We start from the raw sequence: 22,713 nt of genomic DNA, 5'->3' as shown, positions 1-22,713 counted from the left end.
CTTTTGGTTTAGAAACTAGACATTGTTTTTCTGTAGTTTTAACATATTTGCTTAACTACAAATGAGTTTAACATTTTTGCTTAACTATAAATTTTCCAGTAGTTCTATCCCCTTTCTGAGTACAAAAACCTATGCGTGCCTAGGCTGGGCACGGTGGCTCACACCTGTAATGTCAGCACTTTAGAGACCGAGGAGGGCGGATCATCTGAGGTCAGGAGTTCAAGACCAGCCTGGCCAACATGGTGAAACCTTGTCTCTACTAATAATACAAAAATCAGCCAGGTGTTGTGGCATGCACCTGTAACCCCGGCTACACAGGAGGCTGAGGCAGGAGGATCATTTGAACCTGGGAGGCAGAGGTTGCAGTGAGCTGAGATCATGCCACTGCACTGTAGCCTGGGCAACGGAGTGAGACTCCATCTCAAAAACAGCAACAACAAAAACAAACAAACAAAAACAACCTATGCATGCCTAAATCACACACTGGACACTGTCCCTGCCCCAACTGTATGATTAGAGTTAGTTTTTACATATCTTATCCCAAATTGTTTTCCTTCTTAAAGTTAATAGTTATCTACACTAATCCTTCAGACTACTCCACGAATTTAATTTCATTTCAAATGAATTTATGCTTCATTCATTGTTTTGGTGGGTTGTCTTCCTCAGCTTAAGATCTACTCATGTGTTTTGAAATTTCAGTTGGCAGGCTCACTGAAAGGGTGAGGAGGAAGAGGATTTTGTTTTCTCTCTCCCTCTCACTTCCCCTGTGCTCACCCTCCTATTCTAATAATGTTATGGTTATGTCTGCTTGACTCTCTGGGTCTCTAGCCCAGAGCCAGGTTTTAGAATGGCATTTTGTGCTGCTGTCGCATGGTCTTAGTAGGCATATGGAAGAGCCTATGACTGTGGCAGCCACAGGTCTTGGCTGCTTATATATCCTTCTACCAGCCTCAGCCAGAAGGTGGCTAAAAGTCATGGTCCTGGGTGATGGCGAGCATCACTCCAGACGATGGAGAACATGTGGAAGAAATTGCTATAGTTAGAGCACAGGATCACATAACCCCTCCCCTATCCCATTCTTTTTCCCAGACACTTTTGATCAGCCTAAATGAACCACCTCATTTACTGGCTTCCAGTAGGAGTCCCAACTCTGTATCCTGTCTTGTTTGGAGACCTGTTCGTCTTTTTACCCACAGGAGCCACCACTGCTCTTGACACCTGCAGACCTGTGACTTCAGCCCAGCTGAGCACTTCATGTTTTTGTTCCATTCTCATCCATCACAATGAACATTCTGAATGTAACTGCCTGCCTGCCTGCCTGCCTCCCTCCCTCGCTCCCTCCTTCCCTTCCTTCTTCCTTCCTCTCTTTTTTCTTTTCTCCCTTCCTTCCTTCATAATATGTTTTTGGCCTTTTCTTTATATATGTGGCCTATCAGTATCACATGTCTGGAAAAGTATAAACTTAAGGCATCACCTTTATAGAAAATATCTTCTATGGAAACATCTAAAGGCAAAAATCCTTCAAATTCAAATTTATCCAATCATTTCTTCTGCTTACTACCATCCTAAATCATTTTTCTTTAGTAAGCTCTATTAGTATGAAGCTATTATTAATGTATGTATCATATTAATGTATTAAGATATTAATATATGTGGCTAAAATTAACATCTGTGAGATGTGCCCCTAATCTTTTTTCCCCTGCCAACACCTTGATTTTAACCTAATTTTATTTTACAGTGAGGAAGTAAAGTTGTATTCATAGGCCTTGAACTTTTCCACATCTCGATTTTTACCCATCATCTCTGCATATTTCCCTAAGGCAGCCTTCAAATGGTGATGTTTCTTGTAATCCAGAGTTCAGAAGTGGCTTCTCTTCAACCTTTCTGTGGAATTCTAAACCACGTGATGAAGGAGCTGGTGGTGGGAAATAAGGGAATGTAGAGATGAAGAGGAATGCGCAGAAGTGTTTTGAGAGGAATAACCACTAAGATTGCCAGGGAAGATTCGTTTTGACATTATTTTCATGTATTCAATGCAACCAAAAAAGAATCCGCAGCTAACCACATAGCTATCAATTTAACAATCCTATCATGTTTCATCTTACAGTTAAAATTTCGGTTTTTGGGAGGTCGAGGCGGGTGGATCACTTGAGCCCACAAGTTGGAGACCAGCCTGGGCAACATGGCAAAACCCAGTCTCCACTAAAAATACAGAAAATTAGCTGGGTGTGCATGTGCCTGCAATCCCAGCTACTTGGGAGGCTGAGGTAGGAAGATTACTTGACCCTGGGAGGTGGAGACTGCAATGAGCCAAGATCGCCACACCGCATTCCAGCCTGGGTAACAGAGCGAGGAAAAATTTCAAACTGTCTTCCAAAGTGGCTGTACCATTTGCATTCCCACCAAAAATGAAGGAGAGTTCCTTTTGGTCCACATCCTTGCCAAAGGAAAAAAAAATGTTCAGTTTTGTTCTGGGGTAGTGTGTATATACTGGGAGAGGAAGGTGTATCTGACCACTTTTACCACCCCTTATTCTCTTTGTTAGCATTGTGTTTGTCATTAGGAGAGACTGTCCAAAGATCATGAGTTCTAACATCCAACTTCTAACTAGGTCCATTATACAAGGTGCATAATTTTTTTCTTTTCTTTCTTTCTTTTTTTTTTTTTTTTTGTTTGTTTGAGACAGGGTCTCACTATGTTGCCCAGGCTGGAGTGCAGTGGTACAATCTCAGCTCACTGCAACCTCCACCTCCTGGGTTCCAGTGATCTCCTGCCTCAGCCCCCCAAGTAGCTGGGATTACAGGCGCCCACTACCATGCCCGGCTAATTTTTGTATTTTCAGTAAAGACAGGGTTTCACCATGTTGGCCAGGCTGGTCTCAAACTCCTGGCATCAAGTGATCTACCGACCTTGGCCTCCCAAAGTGCTGAGATTACAGGCGTGAGCCACTGCACCCGGCCATGGGGTGTATACTTTTAAGAGTATCACTTCCTCTAAAGAATTCATGGTTCTTCAGAAGGAACGGATATTTATTGAGTTCCTGCCATGTTCTAGGAACTGTGCTAGGTATTGGGGATATGAAGCAGTAAAGATACATTCCCTGCTCTCAAGGAATCTACAGTTTGAGTGGGGAGACAGACGTGGAAACAAATAATTCCAGTATGGCTTGACATGCTCCCTCTCCCCTCATTATTATAAAGTTCTGTAAAAGGCACAACGCTGACATAAAAGCGTGAAGGAAGGGGCCTCTGACTCCTCCTGGGGCAGTCAGGGGAAACGTCGCTTGTTCAATTTTTCTAGAATGTGCGGGGAGTTTGGAGGAGAGAATGATATTGCATAGAAAGGGGCAGATCCTTTATGACCTTGTGTGTTAAAGAGTTTTAGTGCACCCTATAAGCACGGGGAAGCCACAGAATAATTATGAGTAGGGCATGACTTGATCGGTTTAGGGATTCAGAAAGATCACATTGACTGTTTTGTGCAGGATAATTTGTGGTGAGATCCAGGGAGAGTATTATGAAAGCTGCTGCTCTAGTTGGAGCAGAGATCTGAATCATCACCCAGAAATACCCAGCCCCTATAAGATGGAATGTTCTGGGTAGCCAGAAAAGGCCAGATAACAAAACTACTACTAGAAGTGGATTAGGGAAAGCACAAATGCTAAGCTATAGCCAGCTCTCCTACATCTAGCGCCTGTGGGTGCTTTGGCCTCATGCATCAGGCGGGCAGAAGACCACATCCAAACACTCCATGTTCAGGGAGAGGGAGAGCACCTGATATTTTAGCAGTCTGGTCACCCATGGCACCATGTGAGAATGACAGGGGGAAATGGAGGAGGTGTCTGAGTAGCCAGACTTGGGTTTTCTTCACATTTCCAGGTGAAGGAGGTACATAGGATGCTGATATTCTGCCTCAAAATATACACAATATGGGCCAGGTACGGTGGCTCACACCTGTAATCCCAGCACTTTGGGACACCGAGGTGGGAGGATCACCTGAAGTCAGCAGTTCGAGACCAGTCTGGCCAACATGGTGAAACCTCATCTCTACTAAACATACAAAAAATAGCCGGGTGTAGTAGCAGGCACCTGTAATCCCAGCTACTCAGGAGGCTGAGGCAGAAGAATTGCTTGAACCCGGGAGGCAGAGGTTGCAGTGAGCCGAGATTGCGCCATTGCACTCCGGCCTGGATGGCAGAGCGAGACTCTGTCTCAAAACAACAACAACAATACGAGACTCTGTCTCAAAACAACAACAACAACACAGTATTATCTAGCCATAAAGAGGAACGAAATAACGATACATGATATTGATACATGGATGAACTTCAAAAACATTATATTTTGCTTTATTTTAATTTTTTCACAGAGACAGTGTTTTGCTATGTTGCCCAGGCTGGTCTCAAACTCTGAGGCTCAAATGATCCACCCACCTTGGCCTCCAAGTGCTAGGTGTGCACCACTGCACCCGGCCAAAAACACTATACTAAGAAAAGGGAGTCACCTACTGTATGATTCCATTTATATGAAATATCCAAAATAGGTAAATCTAGCAGATTGTTGTTTGTCAGGGGCTGGAGGGGAGAAGAAAATGAGGAGTAGCCGTTTAATGGATGTGGAGTTTGTTTGTGGTGTGATGAAAACATTCTGGAAGTAGATCAAAGTGGTGGTTGCACACATTGTGAATGTACCAAATACCACTGAATTGTCCACTTTAAGACAGTTAATATTTTATGTGAATTTCACCTCAAACACACATATTCATGCATGCACACTCTAGCATCATGAGCGTCAGAGCAGATATTGAAATATGTCACAGACCTGGTGTTAAATCATAGCTCTGCCAGCTGTGAGGCCTAAAACCCATCACTTGATTTATTTCCTTTTTCTTTTTTTTTTCAAGACAGTCTCACTCCATCACCCATGCTGGAATGCAGTGGAACCTCCACTTCCCGGGTTCAAGCGATTCTCATGCCTCAGCCTCCCAAGTAGCTAGAATTACAGGCACATGCCACCACATCTGGCTAAGTTTTGTATTTTCAGTAGAGATAGGGTTTCACTGTGTTGGCCAGGCTGGTCTGGAACTCCTGACCTCAAGTGATCCACCTGCCTCAGCCTCCCAAAGTGCTGGGATTACAGGCTTGAGCCACCGCGCCCGCCCCCCATCACTTGATTTATAAGAGGCTCAGCTTCCCATGTGAGTAGTAACCTACTTCATATGGCAGCAGTGAGGATTCATTGAAATCATGCAAGAGCATTTCACCATGTCAGATGTACAACATCTGACAGTAAGCTTTAAATAAATCTTACTGTTAATATTATTATCTGTACTCCTCACACAGACAACTCCAAATTTATTCAACTACTTTTATTTTAGCTCTCAGGTATTTTTAGGCTACAGCTGATTTAATTGAACGTATGCCAATTTGCTTTCTTTGGCTAAATGAATTTTGCCATGAATAAACATTTTCACATAACAAAGAACTTGGTCATCATTAAAAAGAAATGTAAAGTGTAGGTCCACAAGGTATGAGCTACAACTACTCCAGTTCAGACCCATAGCAAATATCACTAAGTGATTATGATGCTCCATCCTAGATGCAGTGTCAGAATCCTCCTTAACACAGTATTGCAGGGAGGCGATCAGTTGGTCAGTGCTGGGATGCAAGATGACACTAATTGGCCATCTCATTCTATAATTTGTTCCTTATGGAGAGATACTTGTTACCAAGAAATCTTAATGTACAGTACATATTTAGTTCCTGAAGTCCTCTATGAAGGCCAGCAAATCATTGACAATTACAGAAATTCCCCACTTTTACTACTGTGCAGTTAGTTCAGGAGGAGGAATTTAACATAACCCTTATGATACATATTTAAACAAAAAAATAACATGAAAGAGAGAAAAAGGAAGGTAGCGAGGGAAGCAAATACACTATGGTTTTATGGTTTCATATTAATACTTGACATTGCAGTGATGCTGTACAATAGGGGTGTCCAATCTTTTGCCTTCCCTGGACCATACTGGAAGAAGAATTGTCTTCTACCACACATAAAATACACGAACACTAACAATAGCTAATGAGCTTTAAAAAAAAAATCACAAAACAAAATCTCATAATGTTTTAAGAAAGTTTGCACATTTGTGTTGGGCCACATTCAAAGCCATCCTGGGCCACATGAGGACCGTGGGCTGAGGACTGGACAAGCTTGCTCTACAATATTCAAGGGTACACGTGATCCTCACTGGTAGATGGGTGGACATTACTATCCCACAGCTTAGGAAACAAAGTCTTGGAAGATCAAATGCCTTAAGGTCCTGTAACTACCCAGTCATGGAGTGTATTAATTTCCTAGGGCTGCTGTAATAAAGTATCACAAACCGAGGGACTTAATAACAGACATTGGTTGTCTCCAGTCTGAGGGGTAGAATTCCAAGATCAAGATGTCGACAGGGCTCTTCTCCCTCTGCAAGTACTAGGGAAGAATCTGTTCCGGGTCTCTCTCCTAGTTGCTCGTAGTTCTTGGCCTAAGACAGCATAACTCCAGTCTTCACATATCTTATCTGTGTGTCTGTGTACACATTGCCCCATTTTATTTATTTATTTATTTTTTAATTTTTATTTTTTATTTTTTTTGAGACGGAGTCTCGCTCTGCCACCCAGGCTGGAGTGCAGTGGCCGGATCTCAGCTCACTGCAAGCTCTGCCTCCTGGGTTTAGGCCATTCTCCTGCCTCAGCCTCCCGAGTAGCTGGGACTACAGGCGCCCGCCACCTTGCCCGGCTAGTTTTTTGTATTTTTAATAGAGACGGGGTTTCACCGTCTTAGCCAGGATGATCTCGATCTCCTGACCTCGTGATCCGCCCGTCTCGGCCTCCCAAAGTGCTGGGATTACAGGCTTGAGCCACCGCGCCCGGCCTTTATTTATTTTTTTATTTATTTTGAGACGGAGTCTGGCTCTGTCGCCCGGGCTGGAGTGCAGTGGCCGGATCTCAGCCCACTGCAAGCTCCGCCTCAGCCACCGCGCCTGGCCTGCCCCATTTTAAAGCACGCCAGGCATACTAGAGTGGGGCCTATCCTATTCCAATATGACCTCATCTTAACTAGTTACATCTGTAATGGCACCATTTGAGATATTGAGGATTAGAACCTCAACATAAGAATTTTGAGGGGACACAATTCGATCCATGACATGGGGGATTGAAGCCAGGCTTTCTGTAGATGTGTATGAAGCACTGCTTGAGCCTCAGGGTTCCACCGTTGAGCCTCTTTTAAAGGCAAAAATTCTCATTATTCACTAAAATATGGGCTTTTAAATAAAATTATTCTTTCAAAAATAGCCCTTCACACTAAAAATAAATTATGAGATTTCCCCCTCCATTCACTAACCTGGTATGACAGCTAAATATTATGTATTTGATGACCCTAGAAAGTTCTGAATTAAAATACTAAGAAGGCAGTGGAAGCCGCACATATGCCCAAAAGCACATAAGACCAAGAGAGTCTATGATGACTTCGTGTATCTAAATTTTCTGTTATAAATTTTTAATTTATTAAAACACACCCACACATACACCCCTTTCTTCATTAGTGCCAAAGGGCTATGTCTGTTATTTTTATCCCTGCCAGAAATCATCACTGGGCTGAAAGAATGTAGTACTGGTGACATGAGCCTGTATTTCCATTTTTAATTAAAATTCTAACTGACCCAGAGCCAGATTTCCTTCTGCACCAGAGCCTGTGGAAGCACCATAACAGAAGCAGCAGAGAATGGAAGAGCAGGCAGGAAGCTGGGAGCTTTGCACTGAACCAGAAAGACATCACAGCTCTTAGGAGAAGACCTGGAAAGGTGTCAACACGGCCACTCTACTGCTCCCACCTTGTCCTTACTTTCCTTCTCTCTCCCCACAGGCCACACATCAGCCCTGGGGTCCAGAGGGATCCTGACGGCTACTCCTCAAGATCCTCTCTGTCGTGATTCATCTCCCTCTGGGCCCTATAGTTTCCCTCCCTGACTCGTACATTTCTTTGGATAGCATTACTATTGTGAGTTATAGTATTCAGCACTGTCATTTGATACTATTCATTTGATAATAATATACTCATCACTAGTTTTTGCTGAGCTTTCACTCTGTATCTCACTTAATTCTCAGTCACTCTATAAAGTAGCATGATGCAGACTGCTTCCTGTCCATACACTCTCCCTTTTACTTAGGGATAGAGCCCCAGTAGTGACCTGGGTCCACTGCTGCCTAGTCAGAGAACTGTATTTCTTAGCTTCTTTTGCAGCTAGGTGTGGCCATATGATAAAGTTGTAGCTAATGATATATTGTGTGAAACTGCCAGAGAGCCTCCCCATCACTGCCCCTGAGATGGAGTCTTTCTCTGCCACCCAGGCTAGAGTGCAGTGGTGCGATCTCGGCTCACTGCAACCTCCGCCTCCTGGATTCAAGCAATTCTCCTGCCTCAGCCTCCCGAGTAGCTGGGATTACAGGTGCCCATCACCACACCTGGCTAATTTTTGTATTTTTAGTAGAGAAGTGGTTTCACATGTTGGCCAGGCTAGTCTTGAACCCCTGACCTTGTGATCCGCCCGCCTTGGTCTCCCAAAGTGCTAAGATTACAGGCGTGAGCCACCACACCCAGCCCAGAGAGTCTTAAGGTAAGGAGACTTGCATTTTTCTCTCTTTCTAGCTAAAATACGTTTGTGAATGTCAGAGCTCCAGCAGCCATGTTGGCCCATGAGTTTCCACAGGAATGGAAATCATATTTAGTGGGGCAGCTTGAGGCCAGGAGCCCAGGTGGCTGCCATGTGGCCCTGACACACCAGCAGTACATATTTGGCCTAACTCCCAGCTGATTTCATGTGAGAGAAAAATAAAAACCTAATTCTTCAAAGCCACTGTTTTTTGAGTTTTCTATCACATACGGACTTGATCTTTTTTTTTTTTATTATTATACTTTAAGTTCTAGGGTACATGTGCATAACGTGCAGGTTTGTTACATATGTATACCTGTGCCATGTTGGTGTGCTGCACCCATCAACTCATCAGCACCCATCAATTCATCATTTATATCAGGTATAACTCCCCAGTGCAATCCCTCCCCCCTCCCCCCTCCCCATGATAGGCCCCAGTGTGTGATGTTCCCCTTCCCGAGTCCAAGTGAACTCATTGTTCAGTTCCCACCTGTGAGTGAGAACATGCGGTGTTTGGTTTTCTCTTCTTGTGATAGTTTGCTAAGAATGATGGTTTCCAGCTGCATCCATGTCCCTACAAAGGACGCAAACTCATCCTTTTTTATGGCTGCATAGTATTCCATGGTGTATATGTGCCACATTTTCTTAATCCAGTCTGTCACTGATGGACATTTGGGTTGATTCCAAGTCTTTGCTATTGTGAATAGTGCCTCAATAAACATACGTGTGCATGTGTCTTTGTAGTAGCATAATTTATAATCCTTTGGGTATATACCCAGTAGTGGGATGGCTGGGTCATATGGTACATCTAGTTCTAGATCCTTGAGGTTTTGGCATCCTTCCTGTTTGATAGTTTTCCTTCTGACAGTCAGGACCCTCAGCTATAGGTCTGTTGGAGATTGCTTGAGGTCCACTCCAGACCCTGTTTGTCTGGGTATCAGCAGCAGAGGTTGCAGAAGATAGAATATTGCTGAACAGCGAGTGCACCTGTCTGATTCTTGCTTTGGAAGCTTCCTCTCAGGCGTGTACTCCACCCTGTGAGGTGTGGGGTGTCAGACTGCCCCTAGTGGGGGATGTCTCCCAGTTAGGCTACTCAGGGGTCAGGGACCCACTTGAGCAGGCAGCCTGCCCCTTCTCAGATCTCAACCTCCCTGTTGGGAGATCCACTGCTCTCTTCAAAGCTGTCAGACAGAGTCGTTCGCGTCTGCACAGGCCTCTGCTGCTTCCCCTGTTATTTTTTAGCTTTATCCTGTCCCCAGAGGTGGAGTCTACAGAGACAGGCAGGTTTCCTTGAGCTGCTGTGAGCTCCACCCAGTTCGAGCTTCCCAGTGGCTTTGTTTACCTACTTAAGCCTCAGCGATGGCGGGCGCCCCTCCCCCAGCCTCGCTGCTGCCTTGCGGTTAGATTGCAGCAGACTGCTGTGTTAGCAAGGAGGGAGGCTCCGTGGGTGTGGGACCCTCCCGGCCAGGTATGGGATATATTCTCCTGGTGTGCCGGTGTGCTTACAGCGCAATATTGGGGTGGGAGTTACCCGATTTTCCAGGTGTTGTGTGTCTCAGTTCCCCTGGCTAGGAAAAGGGACTCCCTTCCCCCTTGCGCTTCCCAGGTGAGGCGATGCCTCGCCCTGCTTCAGCTCTTGCTGGTCAGGCTGCAGCAGCTGACCAGCACCGATTGTCCGGCACTCCCGAGTGAGATGACCCCAGTACCTCAGTTGAAAATGCAGAAATCACTGGTCTTCTGTGTCGCTCGCGCTGGGAGATGGAGACTGGAGCTGTTCCTATTCGGCCATCTTCGGACTTGATCTTAATGCCAACTGTTATTATTATAGAAGTATTATTATTCTCATTTTGCAGATGAGGAAATTGAGGCTCAGAAAAGTTAAGTGACTTGTTCAAGGCCAAAAATCTATAGGCAGTGCTAGAATGCAATTTGACTTTAGATCCTGTGCTCTTAATCTCTCCAACATGTATTTTCAAAAAAGCCCTGTTTCCATTCTGAAAACACTGGAGTCATGTTTAACTCTTCCCTCTCTGTGGTACCTGTCTCCTCCTATAGTTAGTTGCCAAGCACTATGGATTCTGCCTCCCAGAGTCCAGGCATCCATTTTCCTTCCCACTGTTCCTTCCCCATGGAGAAGACTGTGGCTGGCTGACAGCAGAGAGAGATACTCAACTTGGAGAAGGTATTCCCCGGGCCAGGTGGGGAAGGTAGGGTTGTTTGCAGAGCAAAGAAGTGAAGGTGAGCCTGCGTCGAATTTCCTTTTTTTTTTTTTTTTGGAAACAAAGTCTCTCTTCATCATTTAGGCTAGAGTGCAATGGCACAATTCACTCACTATAACCTCAAACTCCTGTGGCTCAGGGGATTCTCCCGCTTCAATCTCCTTGGTAGCTGGGACTATATAGGCACACACCACCACGCCTGGCTCATTTTTAAATTTTTTGTGGAGACAGGGTCTCACTTTGTTGCTCAGGCTCAAACTCCTGGTCTCAAGCGATCCTCTCACCTCAGCCCCACAAAGTGCTAGGATCAGTCGTAAGCCACCACATCTGGCTTGATTCTGTCTTGACTCCTGTTGCAGCCAGTTCTCTCAGGTTGAGGGAGCTGTTGCCATTAAGAAGGGGTGGAAGGGTGTGTGGGTGTGTGTGTTGGGGTGTGGGTGCGTGTGTGTGTGTGTGTGTTAGAGGCCTGAACTGTGGAAGTAAGTGAGCTGAAGTCTAAATAAAGAGATAGTGGACAACGGATTGAAACAGCACATTGGTGTCAAAGAAGAGAAAGTCATTGCCACTTTCAAAACACAGTTTCAGAATAGCAGCACAGACCAAATGCAAAGGGTAATAAAAATAATCTCTACTGCTGGTTGAGTGTGAATTCTGGAACAAATTTTCTGGGGTTCAAATCCCAGCTCCACCACTTGCTAGCTGTGCTCTTGGGACTCTTGGCCTCTTTTTACCTTAATTTCCATAAAATAAGGATAATATTAGAACTACTTCATAGAATTAAGAAGATTAAGTAAATTATACAACATGTAGAGAACAGTGCCTAGCCTAAGAGTTACATATAGGCCCGGTGCGGTGGCTCACGCCTGTAATCCCAGCACTTTGGGAGGCCAAGGCAGGTGGATCACGAGGTCAGGAGTTCAAGACCAGTCTGGCCAACGTGGTGAAACCCCATCTCTACTAAAAATACAAAAATTAGCCAGGCGTGGTAGCACGTGCCTGTAATCCCAGCTACTTGGGAGGCTGAAGCAGGAGAATCGCTTGAACCCAGGAGGTTGCAGTGAGCCGAGACCGCGTCACTGCACTCTATCCTGGCAACAGAGCATGACTCCATCTCAAAAACAAACAAACAAAAAAAAGAGTTACATATGTTAATTATTCTTATTTGTCAAGTACTACATATACATTATGTAATTTAATCCTCGCAGTGATACTACTCTCAGCCCCAATTTGACAACTGAGGACCTGCAGTCAGACAGGTTAAATATCTTTTCCAAGATTACACAGCCAGTAGGTGACACAGCTGGATACACATGCTATAGCACTGCTCTTCCACAGCTGCCTCTTCCTGGTGATGATCCAGGCGGCACTCTGGGGAAAGGCGAATGTGTGAGCCACCACCACCAGGCACAAGCACACACAGACAATGCAGCGCTCACCCTCACTTTCTATTATTTCAATTATAGAGTCTTTTTGATTTACAGTATGAAAATCAAGTGTAATTTTTTTAAAAGGAGAAAGAAAAGCCAGTATGGAGCAAATGGTACAGACATAATTTAATGAATCCACAGCAGCTACAAAAGTCAGCTAACGTGATGTGCCACAAGCACTAACATAAAATCTATGACATATGCTATAGATCTGGTTTCTCACAAGATCTAAACCCAGCATCTGTCAGGAAATAAACAGGATATGTTGACAACAGTCTAGATTACCCACGTTACTATGCCTTTTTCTTATTTTGTATGAGGCTAAACCTTCAATTATCTCACGTTGCCATGGTTCCTAAGAAGACAGGATATATTCCTAGAATACTCCAGGTGTATGTGGGTACCATGTTTCAAACTTCAAGTCACACTGAACTGCTTCCTGGTTTACACTATGAGAAAATCAGATTTTATCAGCTGACTTTATAAGTAGGGTATAAGTGAGATCAAATCAGGCCCTTGGTGTCTTTAGATGATCTATTAGGTAATCTAAATTAGATGTTCTTCAGGGAGATATAACCTTGAAATTCAAACATAGCTTTATTTGTTCTTCTCATGAAAAACAAAATCCCAATATTTCAAAATAAGAAAGGATTTGAGTTGCATTTGTAAGTATATTGATCAATATATGTTAAGTGAGGAGTGGATAATTTTGGGGGGGTTAACTTACTTTTTGTGTTAATTTTGAGCTTCTCCATGAGTTTTTATTAATTCATTAATTCCCTGTAGCTCAAGAGATGCTAATTAATTCAAGAAATCATAATAGCTAATGATTGGCTAAATAAATCTAAAATGGAGAGAGTCTGTCACTAGAGATACCACTGTTCATTTTAATTAAAATTACAAATTTGTGAAGTAATGTAAATAAAGGTTATTGTATCCTTCTACTCTAGGAAGTATTAACCCTTCGCATGGCCTCCTGAGAATCCAACAAGACTTAAATAGCCAAGAATGTCTGTGGAACTTAATCACTGAGTTACGATATTTATCATTGCAAGTGTGTTGTTCATTGACACTATAAAGCCATGCGGAATTAAGCAGCCTTGAAACACAAAATGGAGAAAGGCTAAGAGCTGAGAATTGTTGCCTTTAGGGAAATACAATCAATGTCAAGCAAACAACCACCCCAAAATGGTTAGCTTTATCAGCATTCAGGCCTACAGTGAAAGCAAATGTTCCAGATCTGAGTTTCAATTTTTAAAGAATAAACATATGCAAATGACCATTAGTCTTCGTAGTTTTATGGCTCAGAGTGATCTTACTTTGTTAACATTCAGTGCAACTGCTTATACCCATTTGAATGTCATTTAGAGGGATAGGAAAGGCTGCTTCAACATTTGTGACTAAATGGCAGGGCTCAGCCACAATGCTCACTCTGGGAAATGAGAAATAGACACTCCAGTATGCTAGATGCTGATGCAGTTCAGGAAACGCTACCCCAAAATAAGGCCCTTCGGCATACTGAGTATTTTAAGCAGAAGACAATTAAGAAAACCACAGAAACAGAAAGGTCCCTCTGACCTTCTCCCAGCCCCTCTCTCTTGAAGATCCTCATGTGAGGGGTGACCTGCCCTATAATCAGAAGGAAGAAATGTTACACAGAGAGGCTGACAAGAATCTGAGCACTTGCTAAGTTTCCCCCAGTTGATTACCATTAGATCATACCCCTTTTTTGTTCAATCATACTTCTATACAACTGTCCATCATTCATTAAACCTAACCACAAAAGTAGTTTTCACTTGGTTTTTGAGTGAAGGCTCCTGTGTCACATAAAACTTACATTAAATAAATTTGTTTCACTTTTCTCTTGTTAATCTGTCTTTTGTTATAGGAATGTCAGCCATTAACCTCACAATAGATGAGGAAAAGATACTACTTTTTCTCCCTTATACCACCCAAGCCAACCACTCCAAGAACAATTCATGTGCAGGTGACCATATAGTTCAAGTCATTATTAAATCCAAAGCTGAGGAGCCATAATGCTGTTGGTGGAACTGCCCTTGACCAAGAGAAATCCATCTTGATTGTCTCACTAATCGGCTCAAGGGCCATTGATGATGAGGTCCTAAATTTAATTCCTAATAAAACCCCTAAAGTTTTAGAGGCAAAATGAGAAAGCATAGCTCACAAATATCTTCTGATTAATGACTTGGAAAGTATATTTGTAGTTTGTTCCAAAGACCTGAAATTAGTTTGAACTTAAAAAGAAAAGTGGCATCCATTAGGACCAAGGTGAAGTTGACAAAATGAAAATTATTTTTATCTTATCAAAAGGCTACTTCTGAATGGAGCCTCCTGACAAAGCAGAAGTCTGGCTGATACTTGAACCAGATAAACTTGTTATGCAAATAGTTTTAGTCGTAGGGGAAAGGGCTGATAATGAAATCTCTACAGAGCCAACCAAACATTATAGAGGTGACAAAACACATCAAGCAGGGTCCTAGCATATGGATAAAAAGCACTGCAGAATTTATGTGAACATTGCATTTAATTTATCATAACTAAGCTGTCAGGAATCATGCTTTGATAAATGCATAGCTAATACATATAAATGAATCAATTATCACTAACAACCAAAGGTTCAGAACCAAACAGGCTGATGCTTCTTTTAAAACCCCCCAAACAGGTTTACTAAAAGTATTTTAGACTTATAGATGTTTTAAAAAATCTCTCCTACTATCTCCAAATTAAGGAGGCTGGAAATAAATCTGAAACACACTAAGCCACATCCCCAGTGCTCCTGCTTTCCTACCTCCCTGGCCCTCTTACACGGCATATGCACGTCTACACACAAACACCCCTGTCCCCTGTCTACATAGCTATAATCACTAGGCTGCAGCCAGACCAGCTTGTTCAGATCCCTGCAGCAGTCAATACGAAATCTTTTGGTGGGTAGTGACCAGCATGGACTAAAAAAGACCTAGAGTATTGAATCGACTCTGTTACGGTTCAGCAGTCACATGAGGACAAAGTATTAAAGGTCTTAAAGCCATTAAGGAACTTTTAGTCCTATTTATTCTTTAAAGAGAAACAGTTAGATTTACTGTGGCTTGGTCTACAAAGGGAACTGAAGCAATTATCTGTATAATTCAGGTTAAAAGAAACTTTTCCTAAAATTACCAGATAATCATCTTCTCCAGCCCAGTCTCTCCAATAATGAAAAGCTCATAATCTGAAGGTCTTAATCCTCCATCTTTCTTTCCCTTGCCTCCTAATACAAGCAAGATAAGTATAAAAACAAACTAAGCCTCTCTCTTTAAACAGACATTTCAAAACCAGTGAGTATCATTGTTTATATTGAATTAGAGATCTGAATAAATATAATGAATGGCATTTGGTCAAACTGCATTTGATAGGCTGAGTAACAGCAGCCTAGTGTCAGCAGTCTCCCCTACAAAATGAAAGGATATTATCTGGGGCTGGGCTCAGTGGCTCACACCTGTAATCCCAGCACTTTGGGAGGCTGAGGTGGGCAGATCACTTGAGGTCAGGAGTTTGAGACCAACCTGGCCAACATGGCGAAACCCTGTCTCTGCCAAAAATACAAAAACTAACTGGTCCTGGTGGCACACAGCTGTAATTCCAGCTACGTGGGTAGCCGAGGCACAAGAATCACTTGATCCCAGGAGGCCAAGGTTGCAGTGAGCCAAGATCATGCCACTGCACTGCAGGCTGGGCAACACAGTGAGACTGTCTCAAAAAAAAAAAAAAAAGAAAAAAGAAAAAAAGAAAGTATATTATTTGGGAATGGTGGGCAGGCTTCTATTTAAAGATATGTAATATAATAATCAGTCCCCAATTTTGAGAAATATTCCCAAAAATATTGCAGAAGAACTTATGGTTGACGAACCTAAGATGTTATGGGAAAGCAGGATTGGAGGGCTGAGGTGAATAAGGAATCTATGAACACCTACTATATAAAATTTTTCAGTAATAAAAAACTGTAAAGACAACTCATTAAACAAAAAGAAGACTGATGACATATTTCCATCTTAAACTAGGAATAAACCACATAATCACTTAATTTCTAATTGCCTTCCTGATTCATTATAAACTTTCCAGACTCTCCCTCCCCTGCAATTTCAACAGGATACTTTTTGCTTTGCTCCTGATAGTTTGCACATTCGAAGGCACTGTTTTCTGTGTTTAGCCCTCCATTCTAGTACTCAGGACCTTTTGCAACTCAAAATGAGTTCATCTGAAATTCTCAGAATTGGGAAAAACATAGCAGATCTGAATTTGCGTATAATAGGATTTGCCATAAGGAACCATCAGTGTTAGGGAGGAATTTCTGCATAGTTGACCCTTGAACAACATGGATTTGAACTGCACGGATGCACTTACACGTGGATTTTCTTCCACCTCTGCTAACCCTGAGACAGCGGAACCAACCCCTCCTCTTCTTCCTCCTCCTCAGCCTATTCAATGTGAAAAAGATGAGGACGAAGACCTTTATGATGATCCACTTCCAAGTAATGAACAGTAAACGCATTTCTCTTCCTTACGACTTTCCTAATAACATTTTCTTTTCTCTAGCTTACTTTATTGTAAGAATACAGTATATAAAACATATAACATATAAAATATGTATTAATGAACAGTTTATGTTATCGGCACGGCTTCCAGTCAACAGTATGCTATCAGTAGTTAAGATTTCGGAGAGTCAAAAGTTATAGGCAATGTTTGACTTCACAAGGTGGGGGGTAGTCAGCACCCCTAACCCCTGCATTATTGAAGAGTCAACTGCATTGTGTGTAGTCCAATCCCTGTCATCAATTATGTACCTCTATTCTCAAATCCATCCAAGGAATACTGTGCTTAGTTTATGATTACAAACATACTCTTGGAAAAGAATACATAAGCCAAAGTTGTGTGAGTCTAATCACATTTTTAGAGGCATCAGGAGAGTTTGGTATGGGAAGCTGTATTAGTGAATATGTAATGGATTTTTCTAGGACAACAGCTTAGACAAGGTCAGTCAAGGGTATCTCTGTGCAGCAATGAAACGAAAAAGAAAAATCTTTGGATCCAGCCTTTATCAGCAAAATCATTGGAACCTTAGCTCCCAGATTTCTTTCCGTGGGGTGGTCCAAAATGTGGTCCCAAGCTACCAGCATGTCTTCAGCTCTTTAGTTTTCTCTGCCTAGTCTTTTGTGTCCCAAATCTCTGGAAGTGGCTCTTCCACTGCTCTTATGTGAGCATCATTTCTTCTACAAGTATCTGTTTTTCCTCTCAACAGGGCCTGACACCATCACCTTTGACTTGTGGCTGCTCCTAGTACATTCTGCAGCCAGGGCAAAAATGTCAACGTGGGGCTGAAGGGGCAACGAGATACCCTCCACCTCTGGCCTTCAACTTCACGGTCATGTTCCAACACAGTCTTTCTTAGTAGGGTTCTTTGAGTTCTTTTCCACTCCCCTTTCCTGAGGAACATGGCAAAAGTTCAGGAGGGATGGGACAACCAAACGAATTCAGGGACCCTCAACTGTACTGCATTTGAAATGAAAATGAAAATGAAATACAGGTTCATAGCTGTTTGCACAAACCCCATGGAGTCAAATGTATTTTGGAATTCAGAATTCTATCGAATTTTAGAAAGGTAAACTGGTACATTCACTGTATATTATGGAACAGCCCCAGCAGGATCTGGGGCAGCACACTATAATCAAACAAATATATCTGCCGCCAAACACATGAATATTCACATTAAGTAAGATAAATAACAACTATAAATAGCCTCACAGTTAACCAAATCAGTTCACGTAAGGTTAGGTTTTGCTGTTAAATGACTTGACTACAAAATAACTTTTATCTTTTGGAGCTCTTTGGATTTTGGAATTACGGATAAGTGATTGTTGATCTGTATTGTGATTTATTAAGAAAGATGATCAAAAGACCCACTTTGCTTTATTGACTGGCTTCTTTGTGAAAGCTAAGTTTGCACAGAGGCATAAATTAGAAAAATTTGTGTTGACCCTTCCCCGCTTCTTGTTTATCAGCCATTTTGGTCACTTCTTTTCTCCTCCCATGACCTCTGAACACCTTGTTTGATATGCTAGATCCCACAGTACTTCTTCCAAGCTCCTGTGCCTTGGTACGGTTGGTAATGCCTGGTCTAGATTCCTGTCCCCACAATTCACCAGGCCCCTAGCTTGGGGTCTTGTAACCCCCTCCAGTAGTCTGAGTATCTTTCTCAGATTTAGGACTGGTGTGGTCCAAAAGCTCATGACCCCAACACTGAGCCACTGTTGGTTTCACTGTTGATTCTACTCCTGTCTGAGTCCCAGTAATTCTTGCCTAGTGACATAGCTCCTACCAGGTATGTCACACCATCAGCTTGGCCTTCATTTTGTTCCTCATACCTTCACAGCCTTGGCTGGGATACCTTACCTTGGTACCCCAGGCCTGAGATTCTACTTTGCCCCTTGGTCATCTTGGAAACTGGATCCTTGTTCCCAAGCCACAGATCCTAGAGCAAGCCCAGCTTTCACACTGCAAAAACTCTGTTGGAGGCTGCTACCTTCTGCCTTCTCTTTAGTCCCAGTGTGGGTATCGGATTTTTAGATGTTTCATCTCTTCCCATTAAACATGACAAGTTGTCAATATTTGCCCTAGGACAAAGTAGGTTCTCAGATACATGTGATCCATATGATAAGAAGGACCTATTATAACTGAGAGTCAAATGGAATGCCTTACCTTTCACATCTTGCAAAGGGATGTTCTATCATTTACTAAAACAAACCCTGAGTCATAATGTGCTAACAGGCATAACAACCTCTAGTGCCAAGTAAATTCCACAGCCTGGATTTCTCCAATCACTGATCAAGGCCTTGCTAGATATGCAATTTTTAGTGGAAGAAATACTCACTGTGAAATAAAGTGGTTGAATTCTTCACACCATTTTTCTGGATGAAGTAAAGTCGGTGGAGGATTTCTGAAAAAACAACAGCAATTTTTTATTAAAAAAGAAGAGTTTCATTAAAGGCAAAATATCAACTTGTTTTTATTGATATCATTCTAAATAGCTCTAATAAAATCTGTTTGTTCTCACATGAGAGTCATTTTTTAGTGGTGGATTATAAAGTGCCAACCCCTATTCCTATAGTCATTCATTTTCATTGACTGAAGACCTAATATGTCCCTGGCCTTCTCAGGACCTGTGAAAGTTACAAAGATCAGGAACATTCTTCCAGAAGCAGACACACTAATGAGGGGTGAGGCAAGCGCACAAACTACTATAACAGAACTGAGGATTATTAGTGCTATAAGAAAGCTATAAACATAGTGCCAGGGGCTTTAGTGAAATAGACTTAATTGTACAGGATTTTCAGATCATTATGGTACCATTTGAATTAATTATGTGATGCATTTAAAGTATACTCATAAATTCATAGTCACATTTTTAACTATTTCCTATGTATCAACTTCTGCAACAAGCACTGGAGAAAGTCAAACAGTCAAAACAATGCCCCAGACTCTGTGAAGTTCCTGGGTAGAGAAAGAGACAGACATATACCATACCTAATAATTGGAGGTCCAAGAGAATGAGAGAATGGCAAAAAGAACGTTAGATAACCAGACCACCTCCTGGTGAGAGTGCAAAAAAAAAAAAAGGGGGGTGGGGGAAGAGCCCTGAATTTGATTGAATACCCTAAAGAGATCTGATTTTAAAACAGAAGTGACTACATTACCTTTAATTGATAAGACTTTTTTCTAGCAATACATGGAAATAGGGGCTTGTGGGCAACTCAAGTTCAGAAAATGAAGAAAGTGACAGTTCTGCACACCTGAATTATGGCTGTAAATTTTAAAGCCATCACATGTGATCCTTGTTTTTACCTGGATTCCAGCTGCTTCCTAAAGCCATGGATTGCTCAGATTCAATAGGCAGAGGAATGGGAAGCAGCAGGAATTACCATAAATAAATATATATCAGATAATGTGACCACAAGCTGTCCCTCAATATCATCTTCTCATTTCTTATGGCACAACTTTTAATTCAGCATACTGCTGCCATAATAAAGATCACAATTTCTTGAGTTCCTTATGGCTAGATGTGGTTCTGTGACCGAGTTCTAGTCAATGATTTATAAATAGAATTATTATATGGTATTTTCAGAAAGTCTCCTTAAAAGAGGAGAGACATGACATTCTTCCCCTTCCCCCTTCTTTCTTTTTAGAGCATGGGTATGATGGCTGGAGCTTGAGCAGCCATTGAGGACATCAGATGAACTTGAAAATGAAAACTATGAGCTGAGTATGACAAAGCAAACAGATAGAAAACTGGATTCATGATGACATTGCAAAGCTGCCATACCAGCTCTACTCTGCTTCCCCCTAATCTTCCTTTATAAGAGAGAAATAGTCTTCCGTTTTCTTCAAGCCATTAGTACATGCAGCTGAGTCTAATCCTCAGTGAGATAACCTTTCCAAGTATTTTCCTACCATATGATGAGAACATAATATGGTAAGTGACATACCAGAAGCACAAGCATGGTGTGTGGGTAGAATAATTAAGGTGCTGCTTACTCCATCTAGGGAGTCCCAAAAAACTTTATAAAGAAGATAAACTTGAGCTGGCTCCTGAAAATCAGAGTGGATTTTTCAAGATAAAGAAGGAGAGTGAAGCTATTTTAGGCTCAGAAAACAACATGTGCCAAGACACAGGGACATAAAAAAGCGTAGTTAAGTCCAAAAAAAGTAACTTTGAGGCTAGACTATATATGATCTTTTGGATCTGAAGAGAGAGCAGCAGGGAAGGATAAAGTGAGGAGGAAGAATGATTAGAGGAAGGAGATAATTTATCTGTTCTGCATATGAATTTAGTTATCCTTCACATCTTATAATTCAAAAACCAGTAAATTATCTGTGTATGACCCAGAAAGAATCGCAGTTAATTTTTTTCCCCCTTCTCCTGGATCAGAGACAAAGGAGGAGGCTGCCTCTTTATCTCATTCACTCCATTCAACAACATAGGCCTTCATCTTTCCCTAGTACCATCACATAACTTCAGCTTCAATCCTAGTTTGGCTCAGCAGTTCTTACTGCCTGTGGCTATCTGAGGTTTTACATCCACATGCCCTGCCAGCTCACCTCTGTGGGCAGCTTTGGTGCTATATCTTTCAGTGAGTCGGTTATCCTAGATCATCTCTACAGCACTTTCCAGGATTTGTACTTCCCTTGATCTTCTCAGGTTTCCTGATCATTCTGTTCTCACTGAGGTCAGTCCCACACAGAAGAGCTGCGTAAGCAATCTACTGTCTAATAGACTTCATTCACCTCCAAAGCAGTCCACCGTGACTAAGTCATTTGTAGACAGATTAAACAGATTTGACTGAAATGACACTAGTAGGCTCAACACTGGCCAGCCCAGCAGGGAAGGGGCATCTGTCTTCCATAAGCAGAGAGTGACCTGGCAAGGGTCCAGTGAGAAATAGATGGTGAACATCCACTTTAATATAGAGAACAATGTACCTTCCTGTTTTCAGTCTCTTTCTCCACAGGAAATATGCACAGGGGGTATTGTTTAGTTATTGGCCTGAGGAGAATGGCAGCAAACCACCACTCACCCAGGTCACCACCAACCCTCTATGGCTTCACATAACCATCACACAAGGAAACATCTTCTTTGGAGCCCAGCATCATAGAAAGTTGGTTAAGAGAACCTCATTTGATCCTGTAAATGTCCTGCCTTTCCTGGAGTTCATCCTGCTTTGGTTCAGTAAAGCAAGATCTTGTGAAAGATTATTATCTGTACATAATGAAAACCAAATGAATTTGAAGACTTTGCAGTACTTTGTTTGGACTGGCAATATAAATTCTAATTCTCTCACAACCCAGAAAGAACACCAGTGAAGGGAAACCATGTAGGTTATTCTTGTTTCATTTGTGAGTGTTTCTCCCTCTTTTGCAGTTAGAACATTATCGATCCCAGAATCCTGTTCTTCTCCCTATTCTCTTCCCATTCCATACATTCACTGAGGGCTTACTGTATGTTGACAGCTTCCTAACATGCCTTGATTTCTTGTCTGCCTTTTAGCTGGTGCATCTGACTGCTTACTAGATAGTTGCATTTTAATTTCCCAGAGACATCTTAAGGTCAACATGTTCAAAACCAAACATCTTCCTTTTTTTTTTTTTTTTGAGACGGAGTTTCACAATTGTTGCCCTGGCTGGAGTGCAATGGCACGATCTCAGCCCACCAAAACCTCCGCCTCCCAGGTTCAAGCGATTCTCCTGCCTCAGCCTCCCTAGTAGCTGGGATTATAGGCATGTGCCACCATGCCCGGCTAATGTGTATTTTTAGTAGAGAC

At 42.3% G+C, this 22,713-nt stretch overlaps 1 protein-coding gene across 5 annotated transcripts in view; it reads right to left on the bottom strand.

Annotated features, from left to right (window-relative positions):
- Positions 1-22,713, bottom strand: part of MYO3B (myosin IIIB) — a 494,519-nt gene that overhangs the window by 310,902 nt on the left and 160,904 nt on the right. For all 5 annotated transcript variants that reach the window (XR_002725179.2, XR_002725177.2, XR_002725178.2 and 2 more), the window contains exon 8: positions 19,269-19,334. Coding sequence is in view for 2 of the 5 variants with exons in the window: in XM_023185963.2 (XP_023041731.1) it covers positions 19,269-19,334 (66 nt within the window). In the remaining 3 variants the exon portion in view is untranslated. The remainder of the gene's footprint in view (positions 1-19,268; positions 19,335-22,713) is intronic.

This window comes from Piliocolobus tephrosceles, chromosome 11 (assembly GCF_002776525.5).
Source record: "Piliocolobus tephrosceles isolate RC106 chromosome 11, ASM277652v3, whole genome shotgun sequence".
Classification (NCBI taxonomy): Eukaryota; Metazoa; Chordata; class Mammalia; order Primates; family Cercopithecidae; genus Piliocolobus; species Piliocolobus tephrosceles.
This window is presented reverse-complemented; position numbering and strand designations above follow the sequence as displayed.